The 15,582-nt window shown below is 43.2% G+C and overlaps 3 protein-coding genes across 4 annotated transcripts; 1 reads left to right on the top strand and 2 right to left on the bottom strand.

The window, feature by feature from the left end:
• Window positions 1–256: 256 nt before the first annotated feature.
• Window positions 257–4,037, bottom strand: LOC135617045 (uncharacterized). The gene is made up of 5 exons (XM_065116931.1): window positions 3,585–4,037; window positions 2,219–2,318; window positions 2,009–2,141; window positions 582–677; window positions 257–482 (listed from the first exon to the last, which is right to left on the bottom strand). The coding sequence occupies exons 1-5, from the start codon at window positions 4,006–4,008 to the stop codon at window positions 348–350; spliced, it is 888 nt and encodes a 295-aa protein (XP_064973003.1). The 5' UTR covers window positions 4,009–4,037; the 3' UTR covers window positions 257–347.
• A 1,089-nt stretch (window positions 4,038–5,126) lies between these two features.
• LOC103991407 (pectinesterase) lies at window positions 5,127–7,805 on the top strand. Its single transcript, XM_009410857.3, has 2 exons — window positions 5,127–6,231; window positions 6,893–7,805. Exons 1-2 carry the CDS (start codon window positions 5,223–5,225, stop codon window positions 7,588–7,590), a joined length of 1,707 nt encoding a protein of 568 aa, XP_009409132.2. The 5' UTR covers window positions 5,127–5,222; the 3' UTR covers window positions 7,591–7,805.
• A 3,057-nt stretch (window positions 7,806–10,862) lies between these two features.
• On the bottom strand, window positions 10,863–13,487 carry LOC135583188 (F-box only protein 13-like). 2 transcript variants are annotated; one of them, XM_065116925.1, is made up of 2 exons: window positions 13,325–13,487; window positions 10,863–12,307 (listed from the first exon to the last, which is right to left on the bottom strand). In XM_065116925.1, exon 2 carries the CDS (start codon window positions 12,291–12,293, stop codon window positions 11,058–11,060), a length of 1,236 nt encoding a protein of 411 aa, XP_064972997.1. In that variant the 5' UTR covers window positions 12,294–12,307; window positions 13,325–13,487; the 3' UTR covers window positions 10,863–11,057. The 2 variants fall into 2 exon arrangements, with proteins under 2 accessions (XP_064972997.1, XP_064972998.1); XM_065116926.1 differs by lacking the exon at window positions 13,325–13,487 and adding an exon at window positions 12,758–13,281.
• Between the last annotated feature and the right edge of the window lie 2,095 nt (window positions 13,488–15,582).

Genomic DNA, 15,582 nt, shown 5'->3' with positions numbered 1-15,582 from the left:
GCCACATATTTTGTGAACTCCTTCATGCCCACATGATGAATGTTGTTATGGATCATAGCCAGCTAATTGTCGTTGAGCTCGATCTCGTTACGTTTAAGTCTGAAGTAGAAAAAGAAGAATGTAGTTAGGGAGTATACAAAGTATGATCTGTTATAATCAAGAACACCAAGTTGAATACCTGTGAAATCACAAAGCAACATGTGCATCGGTCTTCCTCAACAGATCTTGAGTATAGTCTTTCTCTATGTTGGACATGTATTCTTAAATCATATGAAATTTTATATTATATTTTTGGTTGTTAAATACAAGGCAATATTATACAGCATGCTCATGTACTATGTATGGTTTCACATAGGGTCTTGATCCTCCAGTGACCTCTTTCTAGCCTTTAGGTTCTGCTCAAGGCTTTTAGGTAATGGTGGTGTTCTCCCTCGACGGAACAGAACAGCAAGAGCCCTCATCCTACGACAAATATCAAAAACCTGCAGATAAACATGGAAATCCATCAGGGAAATGCCAAATAGTGGTGAATTAAGTGCATTTCTCTTTCTAGTGAACTAGAGAAACTAGATTTATCTTACAGAGGATGCATCCAGCTCTGCAATGCCTTCACAACCTTGGCCTCCTCCCTGTAGTATGTCACAGTATTTTGCTGCTTCATCCTCATCTTCAAAGACCTAACACAAAGCCCATTTCAACACCTTAAACCAATCGCACTGGGGTAAACTGTATAAATTGTGGACAGTATATGAAAGAAAAAAAAAGCCCCAATTCTTTGGAAGTATTTTAATTACATCAGAGAATGCCATTACCGCACAAATGCCACATATGCATGCAAAATCATTCTAGATTAATACAATCAGCTGCCACAATGCCAATATACTTAAATTAAAAGAAAGTCACCAGAAAAGCCAAGTGATAGCACACTAAAGGTTACGATTCTGGTAGTTAAATGAGCAACTGGTAAGCAGAAAAACCTGGTACGAAGATATCTGATTCCAGAATCTCATAAAAAGATTAGAGATTCTAAAACAACCTATTAACTGGGCTTCCAGAAGGTTGGCCTCACTACATATCAACTGAGCTTTTCTCCAGACATATAGTTTGTATAAGTCCAATCTTCTTGAAAATTTCAGCATAAAATCATTAGCAACATATCTATTGCAGTCTCAGAGAAACTGTGTAAGTGCTGTGTACGCACATTGACAGAGCTAGTATGCTTGGCGAGCAGAAAAGTTCTCATTTCATATACTGCCATGGAGCTCAAACAATTTTAAGAACCAAAACAATAGTAACTCCAAAGGTATCATATGTCTTAGCCTATCTCTCTCTCTCTTTTTTTTTGTTCACAAGATGCATATATTTCTAATAGTTAAGAAGACCAACTCAATCTTCTGCATGTTTAAAGTTTCATGTAAACTGACACATCCAAATTGTTGACAACTCAATACAAGGCATTGATAGTTTCTGTTAGCCTACTTCTGAACCACTGAGCATGATCTCTTCACCCAATATATCTATCAAGTTTTTCTTTCTTGATTATTGATGTCACTTCTAGCACACACTAACAGGGCCATTATCCATCCTAGTTTTCCCAAGGGTTTCATTTTTCAGGAACTGCACACTACTCTGTCATGAATTAATTTAGAGCTTTGAGCTAGTGGTATGGTTGGTAGCTGCATGTCTACATTCTCTACTGACATGAATACATTCTCTACTGACATGAATACATTCTCTACTGACATGAATAAAGCAAATGGTATGGTGTTGATAGCTCTCAACTGAAGCAAACTTATACAAATCAGAACATTTTGATGTCCTATGGGATGCACTATGTCCAACTGATGCTTATTAGTTAATGTGAAGACAAGTTCAGCAGCCAGAAGACAATAACAAAAAGATGTAGCTATAAGAAGACAATAATAAAGAGATCGAGTTTCCATAAGATAATTATTTGCAAGAAATAGTTTTACAAAAAGATGTGGTAGAACTAATTGTCAAGACTTACAAGCACTCCCTCTCTGATATCTTCCACAAGCATGTGAAACTTTGTCCCAGTACTCTGTTTAGCTTTAGTGCCGACTTCGGATCCCCGTTTTCCCCCTTTAGAGAACAGCAGCCCAAGTTCCCTTTCCACTTCACTGAATGTGAAAAAGATAATTAGCAGTAGTCACAACAAGGAGAACAACAAACTACAATACATGTAGCTCAATGAGACCTGCGGCTACGACGTGTTTTCATTGTCCATAATTGGTTATCTCTTTGTGCCAAAACATAAACTGGTTTGGAGTCTTCTCTCCATGGATTGGCCTCCAACACTGTAAAACGTTTATATTACATAAGATGTCTCAGAAAAGTATTGTTGCCTATGGAGAGAGAACGTGAAAACCGAATCTAAACAAAATGTTTAAATTGACAGGTATGAGCCCAAAGAAATATATTTTGTAGTATGGATCTATACTCTTCCAATTAGATGAAAATGACATCGAAATGTCTTCTATTTGCTTTTGATCAAATGACTTTTCATAACCTTAGAACATCTCACTTACTCTCTTGAAGAATTCACATACACTATAGATGCAAGTGTGCAACAAGAACCTAGAGCAAATTCGGCATGAGAAGTTCTTCCAATGAATCCCGAGGATAACTATTTGACGGTGACGAGAAGACTTTCTTACTATAAAATCAAGCCCCTGCTACTTGTAAGCACCCACCTATAGCTACTTTCGAAAGAATTATCAGTACAAACAGCTGCAACTATCTCACGACTAATTAATAAGCAAATGTCCCATGTGGAAGAAGGCCTGACATAAGATAAGGCAAAATTTTGAAAAATAGAACATGGATGGCTCTACACATACAAGACAACAGTGCTTCAGATTTTAAATTATCCAGCTAAGATCATCTATAGTTGAATCTAACACCTGGATAGATGATGTATGAAAAAACATAGCCAAAGTGATTCTCTTATATAACTTCTATACCACTTTAACCTAAGCCACTTTTATCATTGTCCTACCCTTTCCAGAGTGTATATAGTATATGTGTGTACATAATTAGGTCTTCTTCATCCCGCGATCAGAGTCCTCAGTTCTCCTAAGACATCATTCAGTTGTTAAACACGGTTTAAAATATTAGATCAATAAACATTTTGCTATTGGATTGAAGTCCAAAACAGATACAGATCAGAATATATGGGATTTCCCATTCTGATTCAGATGTAATACGGCACTGGAAATGAATAAGACCTGGAGATTAGTAGGTGATCTTCCTACCTATTATAAGAGTTTATCATCTCATTTTTCCTTTCCAGTTGACCATCTAGCTATTTATGGAGAAATATTCAAATATTTTCAGATAAGCAGAAGTATAAGCTATTCATCAGTATCAGGAAGCACTTCGTAACAACGTAAAACCAATTGAATGAATTGAATCGACGGTATATCATCGCGATAAAAGAAAGAGAGCATTTCAAAGATGAATTTGAACAGCAGCCCGACGACGATCCATCACTATCTGGATCAAAACCAACGTAGCTTGTGGATAGAAGGAGAAGGGGAAGGGGGATTGGGGAATTTGTATACCATCGTAGCTGATGGAGTCGAGGGACTGCATGAGGTTGCGGCGCATGTCGTAGGCGCGGGAGGAGACCCGCCTGACGAACTCCTGCGAGCTCCGGGGGATGCTTCCATCCATCCCCAGCGCCCTCTCCACCTCATCCTCCTCTCCCCCCTCCTCACCTCCACCAAATGAAGAGGACGACGAAGCCGAGGCGACCGCTCCTCCCCTCCGGTAGCATCGGCGAGACGACAGGAGAGGGACGGTAGAGAGATCAACCGAGCAGAGGGCGGCCAGGCGGTGACTCGCCGGGGAGGGAGGGCGGTGGTGTAGGAGAAGGGAGACAGCACGAGGAGGAAGGAGAGAAGAGGAAGGCTCTCTGCCGCTGCCGCCTCTCGTGGTGAGAGGAGGAGGAGCCGAGACGAAGGAAGGAAGCGCTTCCGAAGCCATCGAACGATCACACGGAAAGAAAGGGGCGAGAGAGGCGGGCAACTTATAAATATCTTGAGAGTCTGGAAGAGGGGTTGCAGCTACTGTGTGCTCGAGAAATCACCGTACACGTAACAACGACTGTCCAGTGGCTTTTACGTCCGGGCCAAGGCTATGGACCACATAGAATTCGGCTGGAGCCCAGTAGAAAATTGATCTTTCCTGAATTGTGACACCCTTGAAACAGATGATTCAGGAAGAGCGTCCGGTGGCATGCGCGGAGCGAAGACGCGAGTGGAGTCAATAAAAGAAATAATAAATAGGAAATAAAGGAGATACATATTCTTTCATAAACAAAAAGATACTTCTCGTAGTCAATCTAGTTTCTTACCCACCACAGATGAGAAAGGCCCCCACAATCTCAAGCAATACGTGTGAATCGCACTCGGTTAGGTACAATTAGGAACGGCCGTCGTTTAAAACGGGGAAGCACGACATACGTACACGGCCGCCACACGCGTACGAGTTTGCGGGTACGATACTCAAACTCGATGGAGTAGCGGAGTCCCATACACATACACGTTTGAAGCGGTCAAAGCTGCAAATTCTCGTTTCTCTTTCTCTTTTATAAGAATCCAAGGAAAATAAAAGACAATTATTTAAGGGAAAAATAATGTAGTTTATCCAGTAAAATTATTATTATTAAATAATTTTAATGAAAATATTAATGGATAAGATTGCATAAGTTGATCTCGAAAATTAGTACTAATCACAATGTAACATTTCAAATAATGTATTGTTTTTTTCATGTAACAAAACCCCACTGGATTGAAGAAAATGTACGTCTCTCTCTTGAGTGAAGACAGATGGATTGAGAATATAAACATTCCCTGCATCAGCGTTCACATGCATGCGTCGTTTCTCATGAAACCACGTGGATGTATAATAATAATAATAATAATAATAATAATAATAATAATACTTAATGTTCCTTTTACTGCCACTGCACGAGTTATGTCCGCAAGGCGACACACATCTCGATATGCCTAATGTTGTCTATTACGCTGGTAACTCTGCGACGTGAACAGGCGAATGAAAGAAAAAGAATAAAGGGACGCTTTTGCTCTCCTTGATTTAAGCTCATAAAGAGGCTCATTGCATATCCAGTCAGCTACAGTCGACTCCCCCCCATCTTCCATTGTCTCTGCTCCATCCCTAAGGAATTCGGCTCGAACATGGCTGCCTCGTCCTCGCTATTGCACAGCCTCAAGAAGAGTAGGCGCAAGCTGCTCATCCTCCTCGTCTCTTTTCTTCTCCTCCTTGCCCTCATCGCCACTGTCACCACCCTATCCTCCCGCCGTTCCTCCTCCGTTTCCACCTCTCATGTCATCCTTCACACATCCTGCGGTGCCACCCGCTACCCCTCCCTCTGCCTCTCGGCCATCTCGTCCTCCCCCTCGCTCCTCAGCTCCATCTCTTCTCACAGAGACGTAATCCTTGCCTCCCTCAACCTCACCGCCTCCGCCGTCCACCGCTCCGTCCTCCATGTCCACAGCCTCTCCTCCGCCTATGCCAACCTCACGGACCGGGAGCGCACCGCCCTGGCTGACTGCCTCGACATGTTCCACGTGTCCCTTGACGAGCTCCGCCGCACCGCTAACGACCTCCGGGTCCTCCCCGTTGCCGCGAAGGACCACGCCCGCCCCCTCCCCGCCGACCCCGAGATCCTCGTCTCTGCCGCCATGACCAACCAGGAATCCTGCCTCGATGGCTTCTCCCACGACCAACTCGACCGCCGCCTCCGCGGCAGCCTCATCGCTGAACTCACCCACGTGATGCACATGTGCAGCAACGCGCTGGGCATGATCAAGGGCCTCCCCGGCAGGGGAGGCGTCCAGCGGAGGAAAACGACCGGATTCGGGGTGGACAAGGAGGGATGGCCGAAGTGGATGGGGGAGGAGGACAGGCGGCGAATGGCAGCAGAGGAGGTGGCGGCGGACGCGGTTGTTGCGGCGGACGGGACCGGAGACTACAGCACGGTGGGGGAGGCTGTGGCGGCGGCGCCATCGAAGAGCAAGAAGCGGTACGTGATCAGAATAAAAGCCGGGACGTACGCCGAGAACGTGGAGGTGCCCAAGAAGAAGACCAACATCATGTTCGTCGGCGACGGGAGGGAGACGACGGTGATCACCGGCAGCCGCAACGTCGTCGACGGCAGCACCACCTTCAGGTCCGCCACCTTAGGTACGTGAGTCCTGCTTGAGCTATCCAATCAAACTACTGTCCTGTTGTTTTCTTGTTCTTGACCTTTCCACTATCGTCACGACAACAATCTCGAAACGGCTGAAACAAATCACTTAGACAAAGCACTGCCATTTGATTTCCAATGCCAAGCTTTAATCGCCGGAATTTGAGCAGGAAATAGGGTGTAAAGAACACCTCCACAATATATATATATATATATATATATATATATATATGCGGAGAGAGAGAGAGAGAGAGAGAGGACGACTTAAGCGCTGGATTTGCAATCTATCGATTGGCTCTGTCAGTACAGCATCAAAGATGAGAGCCACTGAAGCTATAGCTGTAGGCCACAGCCTTTCGTAAAGTAGAAGCAGATTTGATGCGCAGCTTACGATTGGTCAACAAAGTTGCTGTCAATTTGTCTTCGTGTGGGACTGAGCTGCATGTGACACACCATCAAAGGTCTTACGGATAGCAAGCTGTCGTCTCAATCTGTCGTCTTCATTGATGAAAGTTGATCTCAAGCGGATCACACTCTTAAGGGACCGAATCGATGTCACTGTGTTCGGGAGCTGTTCAGCTCATTGGAGTCTTTTTCTTGCGTTGTGCATGTCTTCTCTGGCTATAATTTGACATGCATGCGTGACGATATTTGCAGCTGTGGTGGGGGAAGGCTTCTTGGCGCGAGGGCTACGGATCGAGAACACGGCCGGCCCGTCGAAGCACCAGGCGGTGGCTCTCCGCGTCGGCGCCGACCTCTCCGCCTTCTACGACTGCGACATCCTCGGATACCAGGACACGCTCTACCTCCACTCCCTCCGCCAGTTCTTCCGCGGCTGCCTCATTCAGGGTACCGTCGACTTCATCTTCGGCAACGCCGCCGCTGTGCTCCAGGACTGTGACATCCAGGTCCGCCGCCCCAACCCCAACCAGAAGAACATGGTGACCGCCTCGGGGCGCGACGACCCCAACGAGCCCACCGGGATAGTCATCCACCGGTCCCGCATCACGGCGGCGCCCGACCTCGCGCCCGTGCAGGGGTCGTTCCGGACCTACCTCGGCCGGCCGTGGAAGGAGTACGCGAGGACGGTGATAATGGAGTCGGAGATCAGCGACGTGATCGAGCCGGAAGGGTGGCACGAGTGGAGCGGGACGTTCGCGCTCGACACCTTGTACTACGGCGAGTACCGGAACACGGGGGCTGGCGCCGGGACCGGCAGCCGGGTGCAGTGGAAGGGGTACAAGGTGATCACAAGTGCAGCCGAGGCGGCGGAGTTCACGCCCGGGAGCTTCATCGCGGGGTCGAGCTGGCTGGAGGCGACTGGGTTCCCCTACTCCCTCGGTCTCTCATCATGATCGAGATCGATCCTTGATGAACGGTGGGATTGCTTCGAGACAGAGCATGCAGCTTTTCTTCATCAGCTAATTGTGTCCGATGAGGATCTCTTCTTTGCTGCAAAAATATGAGTTGCAATTTCCTCCTTTAAGTGTTACTTCCGCTAGTGTTGTTTAAGCACATTAACCTTATTTATCAAGTTCTTAGTGACCAATATATAAGTAGAATTTGAGCACATCAGAGTATGGGTTGATTACTCTGCACATAAAGCATGGTTTTTATCTTTGGAGCCATTATATTGCACATCACATTCTGACCCCCTATAATACAGAAACTAGGAGGAAATATAATGATGGTATTAAGGATACGAGGATCCTGCGTGCCATGATACCACAGTAGTTACCGTATCCAGTGGTACTATACAATCGTAGTCGTCATAAATTGTCACCCTTGTTAATATTATCGTCGATAATAAGTTGTCGATAGTGGTCCATTGATCGATAAATCTTATATCACGTCTAACAAACGATAGACTGAACTGAATAGAAAAACATATTAACAAAATTGATGAATGATTCATGCATCGTATGTAAACATCGATTAACACCTTTTTGCGAGCGAAAGATGCTAACAAATGGATCTAAACTATTTAATTTTACAATCATGATTTTGATACCAATTGTAAACATAAAAATCATAATATACTATTATTGAGCGGAAGGTTTTAATGTTAAAATATGAAATCAAATAATAATAAATCTTTAAATTTATGATGTGTACTTTTTTATGCTAGTACGAAAGTCTTTATCTAATTTGTAAATACACTGTCGTCGAATATGAAACTTATAGTGATATCGATCTGCAAGGAGAACTAGATTCGTTTTCTTATCTCTTCACAAGATCACTATGATCGATAGATTAGAAACAAAAAGAAAGTAAGAGAAGATATGTAATTTCTGATTGACTAGTTCACGTGACTAAAAGAAGATGAGAGAGTATCTATAACCTCTTAATTATTTCACGTATCCATGTCTTCATTAAAGTCATCTCATAAGGAATTTTATCATAATTGAAATTTCTTTCTATTGTTCGATAATCATAATCAGAATTTAATCATGTATATATATAAATATAATATTTTTATTTAATTAAATAAGATCATATAATATAATATAATATAATATTCAATTTCAGGCCTGTCCACCTCTCGAATAAGGACATTCCTTCCAAATGGGATGATGCCGGGAAGTAGCTGATCACCAGACCTTGCCATGGATCACTTGCTCATGTGAGAAAACCAGCTGAGATAATGGAACATTTAATTTCCAAGCATAATGGTGTTGTTTTCCAGAAAGATGATGCCTTCGATACTGAATCTTGTTGTTCTTGTGGGAGACTTGTCTTCACCTATATCTTTCCTAGTTGTGTTGAAATTGACAGTAACTTGATAAAGCTGAGCATCTTCTGTGCTAATCGTAGCTCTGTGCCTCAGCTGTAGTGGAATCAGTTCTCTAAGTCAATATTCTGAAGATTTATGATCTCTGAACATTGATTTCATTCACTTGTTTGTCTCGAAAAATTTTCTGATGTAAACTTCAGAACAAGAGTATAACATCTCAAAATTATCAAGCATATCATCCGATGGTGATTAGATGCAGAATGCTTCTCTTCCTTGACCTCTATACATGTCTCTACCAACTGGACTGTTCCTGCACAGCTTGTTAGTTCACAGATTGACTTTGGAATCAGATTAAAAGATGTTGAAGTACTTTCTCTGTTCTAACGCAAACCTTGATATCACAATTGGCGCTGTGTGGTCACTCATACGTATGTGTTTGCAGGTGAAGATACAAAGAATGAGGTCTGATTTAGAAGAGAAATTGGTGAAAAGAATGGGAATTGTTCATAGAAGGGCAGAGGAATTGACAGCAGCAAATCACCTGCAGCATTCACAGCAGTCACAGAGAGTACAGGACCCTCTGAAAACACAGCTTGTGGTTGTTTCCCTTGCAACCACAACCTTTAAGACATACAGAGCAAAGGCCACAGGAGTGCAACTAAAGGATCATGAAATAAGTGGGTGTATTCTGATTTCTCCCTTCTCTCATGATTATGAAGAGAAAGAGAAGTTGCTGGTCCAACGTTTGCAAATTTTGTTTCCTTGACCTGATGAGAGAGAAATTGCTGAGTCACTTGAGTATAAACAAGTAATCGCTTGTAGCTTTGTTGTGATTCTATATGCAATTGTGTTGGGAAAACAAGAACCTGGAAAACTGGAACACAGATGATAGAAAGGATATTGGAAGAATTCATACACATTTGTGGACCCTGTAAAAAATTATAAGCAGAAGCTCCAATAAGAACAACCTTTTGGAAGTCTCAAAAAACCATTAAAAAATTGGAAATTTCAGACCTCAATACTTGAATCAGAAATGAAAAATCAATCTGTTCTGCTGTTGTGATTCCAGTGGTAAACATGAAAAATTAAGCCAACAAAGATACATTTAATGATTAGATACATTTCCCTGTTAAACAAAGGAAGATCCTGTGGCAAGACAGATTAGAAGAATACTTTGGCCACATTATGGGCATGGATATGACCAGAAACAAGCACATAACCACAGTTGATGAAGTAAATTTAACAATACTGCAGTGCACTGCTTTGAGTGCCGAACTTACAACTTGATCCAATAGTTATGTTCTTTTTGGTGTATGACAACTGAAAAAGGAGAGATTCAAAGTAAATAATAAGCTGTTAAACAAGATTTACACACATTAGTACATAGTTCTTGATTTAACTGCTACTTGTAGTCGAAAGTATTTTAGCCAGACTACCGGTCAACGTATACAAAAGGCAATGAAATCAGTTGCTCAGTAAACATGATAACTCACCCTCAATTGTAGTGCATTAAAATCAAAGTAAATTCCAAGATCTAAAAAAAAATGCAAGTGGATAAAAAAGATGATAGAGAAGGCTTTCACCCAAATCTTGATGACACAATATCAAGATCAGCATAGTTTACACTTAAAAAGGAAAAGGTCATTATCGGGACCATGATCGCACTTGTTAAAGTGTACATCGGTTCTCCAATAACCATTTCTTTTTCCAGAGGAGACCCCACCTGGATTCTTCAGGAACCATTTTATCATCCCTACAATTGACATGAGTTGTTGCCTGTCAATGAAATCCAGTACAGTTCTAGGAAGTTCATATTGAATCTTCTTACAGACCTTAAAAACTGTACCCTCTTGTGCCTCATTGGATAACATCAGTGCATTCCAAAGCAAGTGCTGCTCTTCCCCTTTTGAAGGGAAAACCACGGAAATGAACATTCTTTCCATGGGACAACAGAAGATGGATTCAAATGTACCATCAAGGAACATATACATGGATGACCATTTGAGCATTGTACAGTAACATACAATTGCAATAATAATATCAAACAATGAAATCAAGATAAAACTAGTACAAAAATTTATTCGGAACTCACACAGTAGCCTCCGGTCTTGGCTCGAAGGAGATGGCAGCCGTAAACTCCTTGGCCTTCCCATCCACGTAACACTTGGGCAGCTCAACCCATTCATCGACCGCCATATCGAACATTATGTGCCTGCTGCATTCACTTGAACTGGCACAGATGAAGATGATTTCCTGACAGCCTGTGCAGTTTATGTCCATCTTTTGCCCGTAGAACTCATGAGACATTGATGGCGGCATGGCTGCTACTTGTTGCCATGATTGGCTTTCCTTGGAGAACTTCCAGACTCTCAGGCTTGCAGTCTCCAGGAATTCTGATAAGACAACAACTAACATCTCTCCCTTGCACTCGACCACATCTATTGAGTACTCAAAGTAGATAGGCAGAAATCTGGGATACTCGAAAAATGTCTTCTGAGCAAGATTACAAGCCACGACAGTTCCCGACTCACTGAGAAAATAGATGACCAGTTCTCCATTTTCCATTATGAGAACTGACGAGTACTGTTTAGATGCACTCCTCTGCATGTTTGTGGCTACAACATCTCCAGCTTTGCTAAGGAAATAAATAATCTCATCTCCGGCTATGTGAGATTCTGAGGAACTCTCACCTTTCTGAATTAACATGACTTCATCTTCCCATGTAGACCTAGTGGAGTCAAAGATTCTGAAAGCAAGGTTTGGTGATTTCCCCAGGACTAGTATGATCTTAAATGAAGATGGATAGGTCGGAGAAGAGTACATAGCAATGGCATGTAAAGTTTGGCTCTCACCATCCGGGCTTCCCGGTGGGAGCTCACGGCAGGACCCTGTGAGAAGGTTAAACACCAAAAAGTTGCCAGAGTCCGTGCGGTAGCACACAAGACCACCAGATGCAGCAACAGGAATGGGTTTACAACTGTGGCTTTGTGGGATATGAGTTTGATGATTGAGACTTTTCCAATTCCTTTCACTGGTGTCGAAAACAATAAACTGGTCAAGATCGTGATCTACCATAAGGAACCATGGTTCCCTACGGAGTATCTGAGAGCATGCGATATGAAATGTCTCAGATGTGGCAACAGATCTCCATCTCTTGCATACTGAACTGAGACGAAAGAAGCTTGAGGCAGGAAGGCAGGAGAGGACCCTTTCGAGTAGGTCTTGATTTAGTTCATCTAAGAAGAAGGCAGGTCCAGCATGAGCTTCTTCTTTTGCCTTTCTCTTCCTGCCTTTTCCTGCCAAGAGATCCATGTTCTGCTCCATCTGCTACAGAATCACTGAAGGAGACACAAAAGAGAGACTTGTTAGATAAAGAAGCAATCTTTATCAGGCTAAATAGGAAACAAATGAGATACAAAGACAAAAAAACGCATATAAATACAATCTGAACTATGGAAATACAGGGAGCAATAACAGTGACAAGATTCTGAACAGAAATCTCTAATCTTTTGTGCTTAAACATGACAGATTTAGCAAATACATTTCACAGACTCTGTTCTGTACCCTGTGGACGCTAAAATTGACTTCTGGTAACATAAGGAGTCTTCCAAATACATTATGCTTTCAAGTTCTGATATTTAGGTAATTCACCCTAATTTTCGTTTTAAGAAACATTACTAAACCATCCAAGATCACATCTTTCAGCCAAAACAACCATGATCAAGAAACCATACCAAATACTCCTTAGAAACCCTAATCATCTGCTGAACAAAAACAACTCTTTTTACCAGAGAACAAGGATCTGAGATTGCAACTCTCACACTCTCCTCCTGTTGCTTTAACTGGGAACCACCAACAGACGAAATTACACTAAAGATCCACACAGCGAAACCACAAAAACATTCTATTCAGGTGAAGTATCTCAAACCCCGTAACCCAGAACCAAACAGCAGCGCTTCCCGTCACATATGCCAAAAGAACATGATAAGAACACAATTTTGGCAGCAAGAAGGGTTAGTACTTAGTAATCGATTTTTTCTCATGCTCTCTCTGTTAGAAACCAAGAAGATTAATTGGAACCAAAAGCCTCCATGAGTGACAGCTCCGAAATAGAATCTTTTTCCAAACCCCTTTCTAATTTTCACCAGCAGAAAGCAAGTAAAGTTGAAGAAAAAACAAAAAAGTTTCTTTTTTTATCATCTAAGAAAGATCAAAATCACAACTTTCTCACATCCCTCTCGATTGATCCGCAATAGAAACCAAAACAATCGGTTAAGAACCCCAATACGAACCAAAACACCATTACCGCCCAAAGAAACCTAGAGGCAGATCGGAGAGTAAGTAAAAAAATGTACCTTGGTCACACGGTCACAGGCTTAGGCCACGGAGGAGTTGGCAAATATGGATAAAGATCAAAGTGCGAGTGTGTGTGTGTGTGTCGTCGTGGGCTTCTCCTCCTTTTGTAGTGGTTGAGGAGGGCCGGAGGAGGGGGGAGGGGATGGGAGGGGAGGGGAGTGATGGTAGGAAACTTCGTGGGGAGCTCTTTTTGTTTTGCGTTGACAGCCGGGAGAAGTGTGTCTGCGTGTGTGTGTGTGTGTGGGTGTGGGGCCGTGGATGCGTTGGGGTGTGTGCGGGCGATGGCGTTGGTCCTCGGAAAACAGCTAAATAGAAGAGAGCCGAAAGGCCCGCAAACCCAAAGCTGCTCTCTCTTTTGGCAGAGAAGTGCATGTGACTGGCCGCTGACACTCACCACCAGCACACTGCGTGGGTTAGCAGTGTGCAAGAAAGAACACCATGTTGCATCTTCGTTTTCGTATGTAGAGATCTCATAGTTCCACATTTGATCTCCATGCTAATCTTAAAACATCTACACACACTTATGGATTAAGCTCCAAGTTCTTCAAAAGGCTAAATGAGTGTTTCCCCCGTCTGAATCCCATGTCAGCTGGATAGCTATTATGTGTTGGTCTTCCATCAGTAGATAATAGAACATCCAAATGGAAAAGAGAACCCAAAGCATAGACCACACAAAAGAAACAAAGAGACAAAGGAGGGGGGGAAAAACTAGACCAAAGGAAAGAGGAATAGAGAAAAAGCAGAGAGTACTGAAGCTGCCATGGTGCAAGCGGACACAGAGATACATGTCAAAGGAGTGAAGAAGAGGAGATCTGCTACCACGGCTGACCTTTGTAAGGCAAAAGCCAACGAGACAACAACATCATCCAATACAATACAATACATTCTCCTCGTTGAGGGAATCTCCCACCCTCTCTCCTCTGTCTCGTGGGGGTTGCAGCATCATTGGTCACTTTACCTTTTCCACAAGTCAAATGGGGGAATGGGAGGAGAGAGATAGTTGCAGAGTGCAGAAGCATACAATACAAAACAATGAGAGAGAGAGAGAGAGAGAGGAGGTGCGTGGAGGGGAGGTAAAGCCGTTAATTCCGATGTCTTTTCCTGTAGGGAGGGGTGAGAGAGAGAGAACTGTACATTGGCCTCAGGTCGTTGAAATGTGCAGTCTTCTCTACCAAGCACTTGGCAGAGTGCCATTAGTGTCAGTAGCATGTGGTCTTCGGGGTAATGTTCTCAACACCTCTGTCTCCGCAGGCACCTGGAGAAGGACAAGCAAGCTTTATCGTGGAGATCAATCTATACTTTATGCTTGATGTATGCAAATGGCCGAAGGATCAAGTGATCGAACAAGGCCTACAAGAATCCTGTGGTTCATGTGTCAGCAAGAGACGTCGAACGCAGACTAATCATCTTCAGGAAGATTCTATCTATCATCAAAATCCACATAAAACCAGACATGGCAGATTGCCTGCATCATAAGGATATGAACAAGCAAGATCTCAACTCCTTCATCACTTTCTCCAGACGCAGATAAAGCCGCAAAACGAAAGTGACAAGAGGGCCTCTTCATCTTAGATTTCCTTTAAAGCCTAATTGCCAAGCGCAGAGCTCCAGCTTTAGGCCACGAGGTGGACACTGGGGTCTCACTCCCCAACTCTCAAGTAGATTCTCTCCGATCCTTCTCGGCGCCATTCAAGTTGCTTACCAACAAGAAACTTGGTTGCATCCTCAGGCAAGTGGAAGCAATAAGAAGCTAAGTAGCATAGGCGTTTGAATCTTCCTATTTCCGAAGAAAGGAAAAGGAGGACTTCTCTTCTTTTCCATGGTTTCAGTTTCATGTTTTGAGGAGTCAAATGATTGCAAAGAACTGCATTTCTTATGGTTAGGGAATCACAAAAGCCTGCAGGACCTAACGATGGAAACAAAATTGAAGTATGTGCATGGATGTTTCGTCCTCATTGCTGATACAGGTTCTCCACCCAATAAATCTACATGCCAAACAAAGTTGCATGGTGCTGTTCAATCCCATCGATGACTGCTTCCGCAAAACACACTTTCTTCTGCCTTTAAACATCACGCCCTGCAAGAGAGAGGATTCAGCCATTTGTGACCGTCTCCTGCCGGAAAGCAGGAAAAGCTTGCAGCTTGTGTTCTTCATGTAACCATGCTTACAAACAGTGATGGCGTGTACAGGCATAAGACCTTTTGCTGTGACAGCATCTTCCATTGGCTCCACATGATGGTGTTTACACGTGAGACC

The sequence above is a fragment of the Musa acuminata genome, chromosome BXJ2-7, assembly GCF_036884655.1.
Source record: "Musa acuminata AAA Group cultivar baxijiao chromosome BXJ2-7, Cavendish_Baxijiao_AAA, whole genome shotgun sequence".
NCBI lineage: Eukaryota > Viridiplantae > Streptophyta > Magnoliopsida > Zingiberales > Musaceae > Musa > Musa acuminata.
The sequence above is the reverse complement of the archived record's forward strand: the minus strand, read 5'-3'. Positions and strand labels throughout refer to the sequence as shown.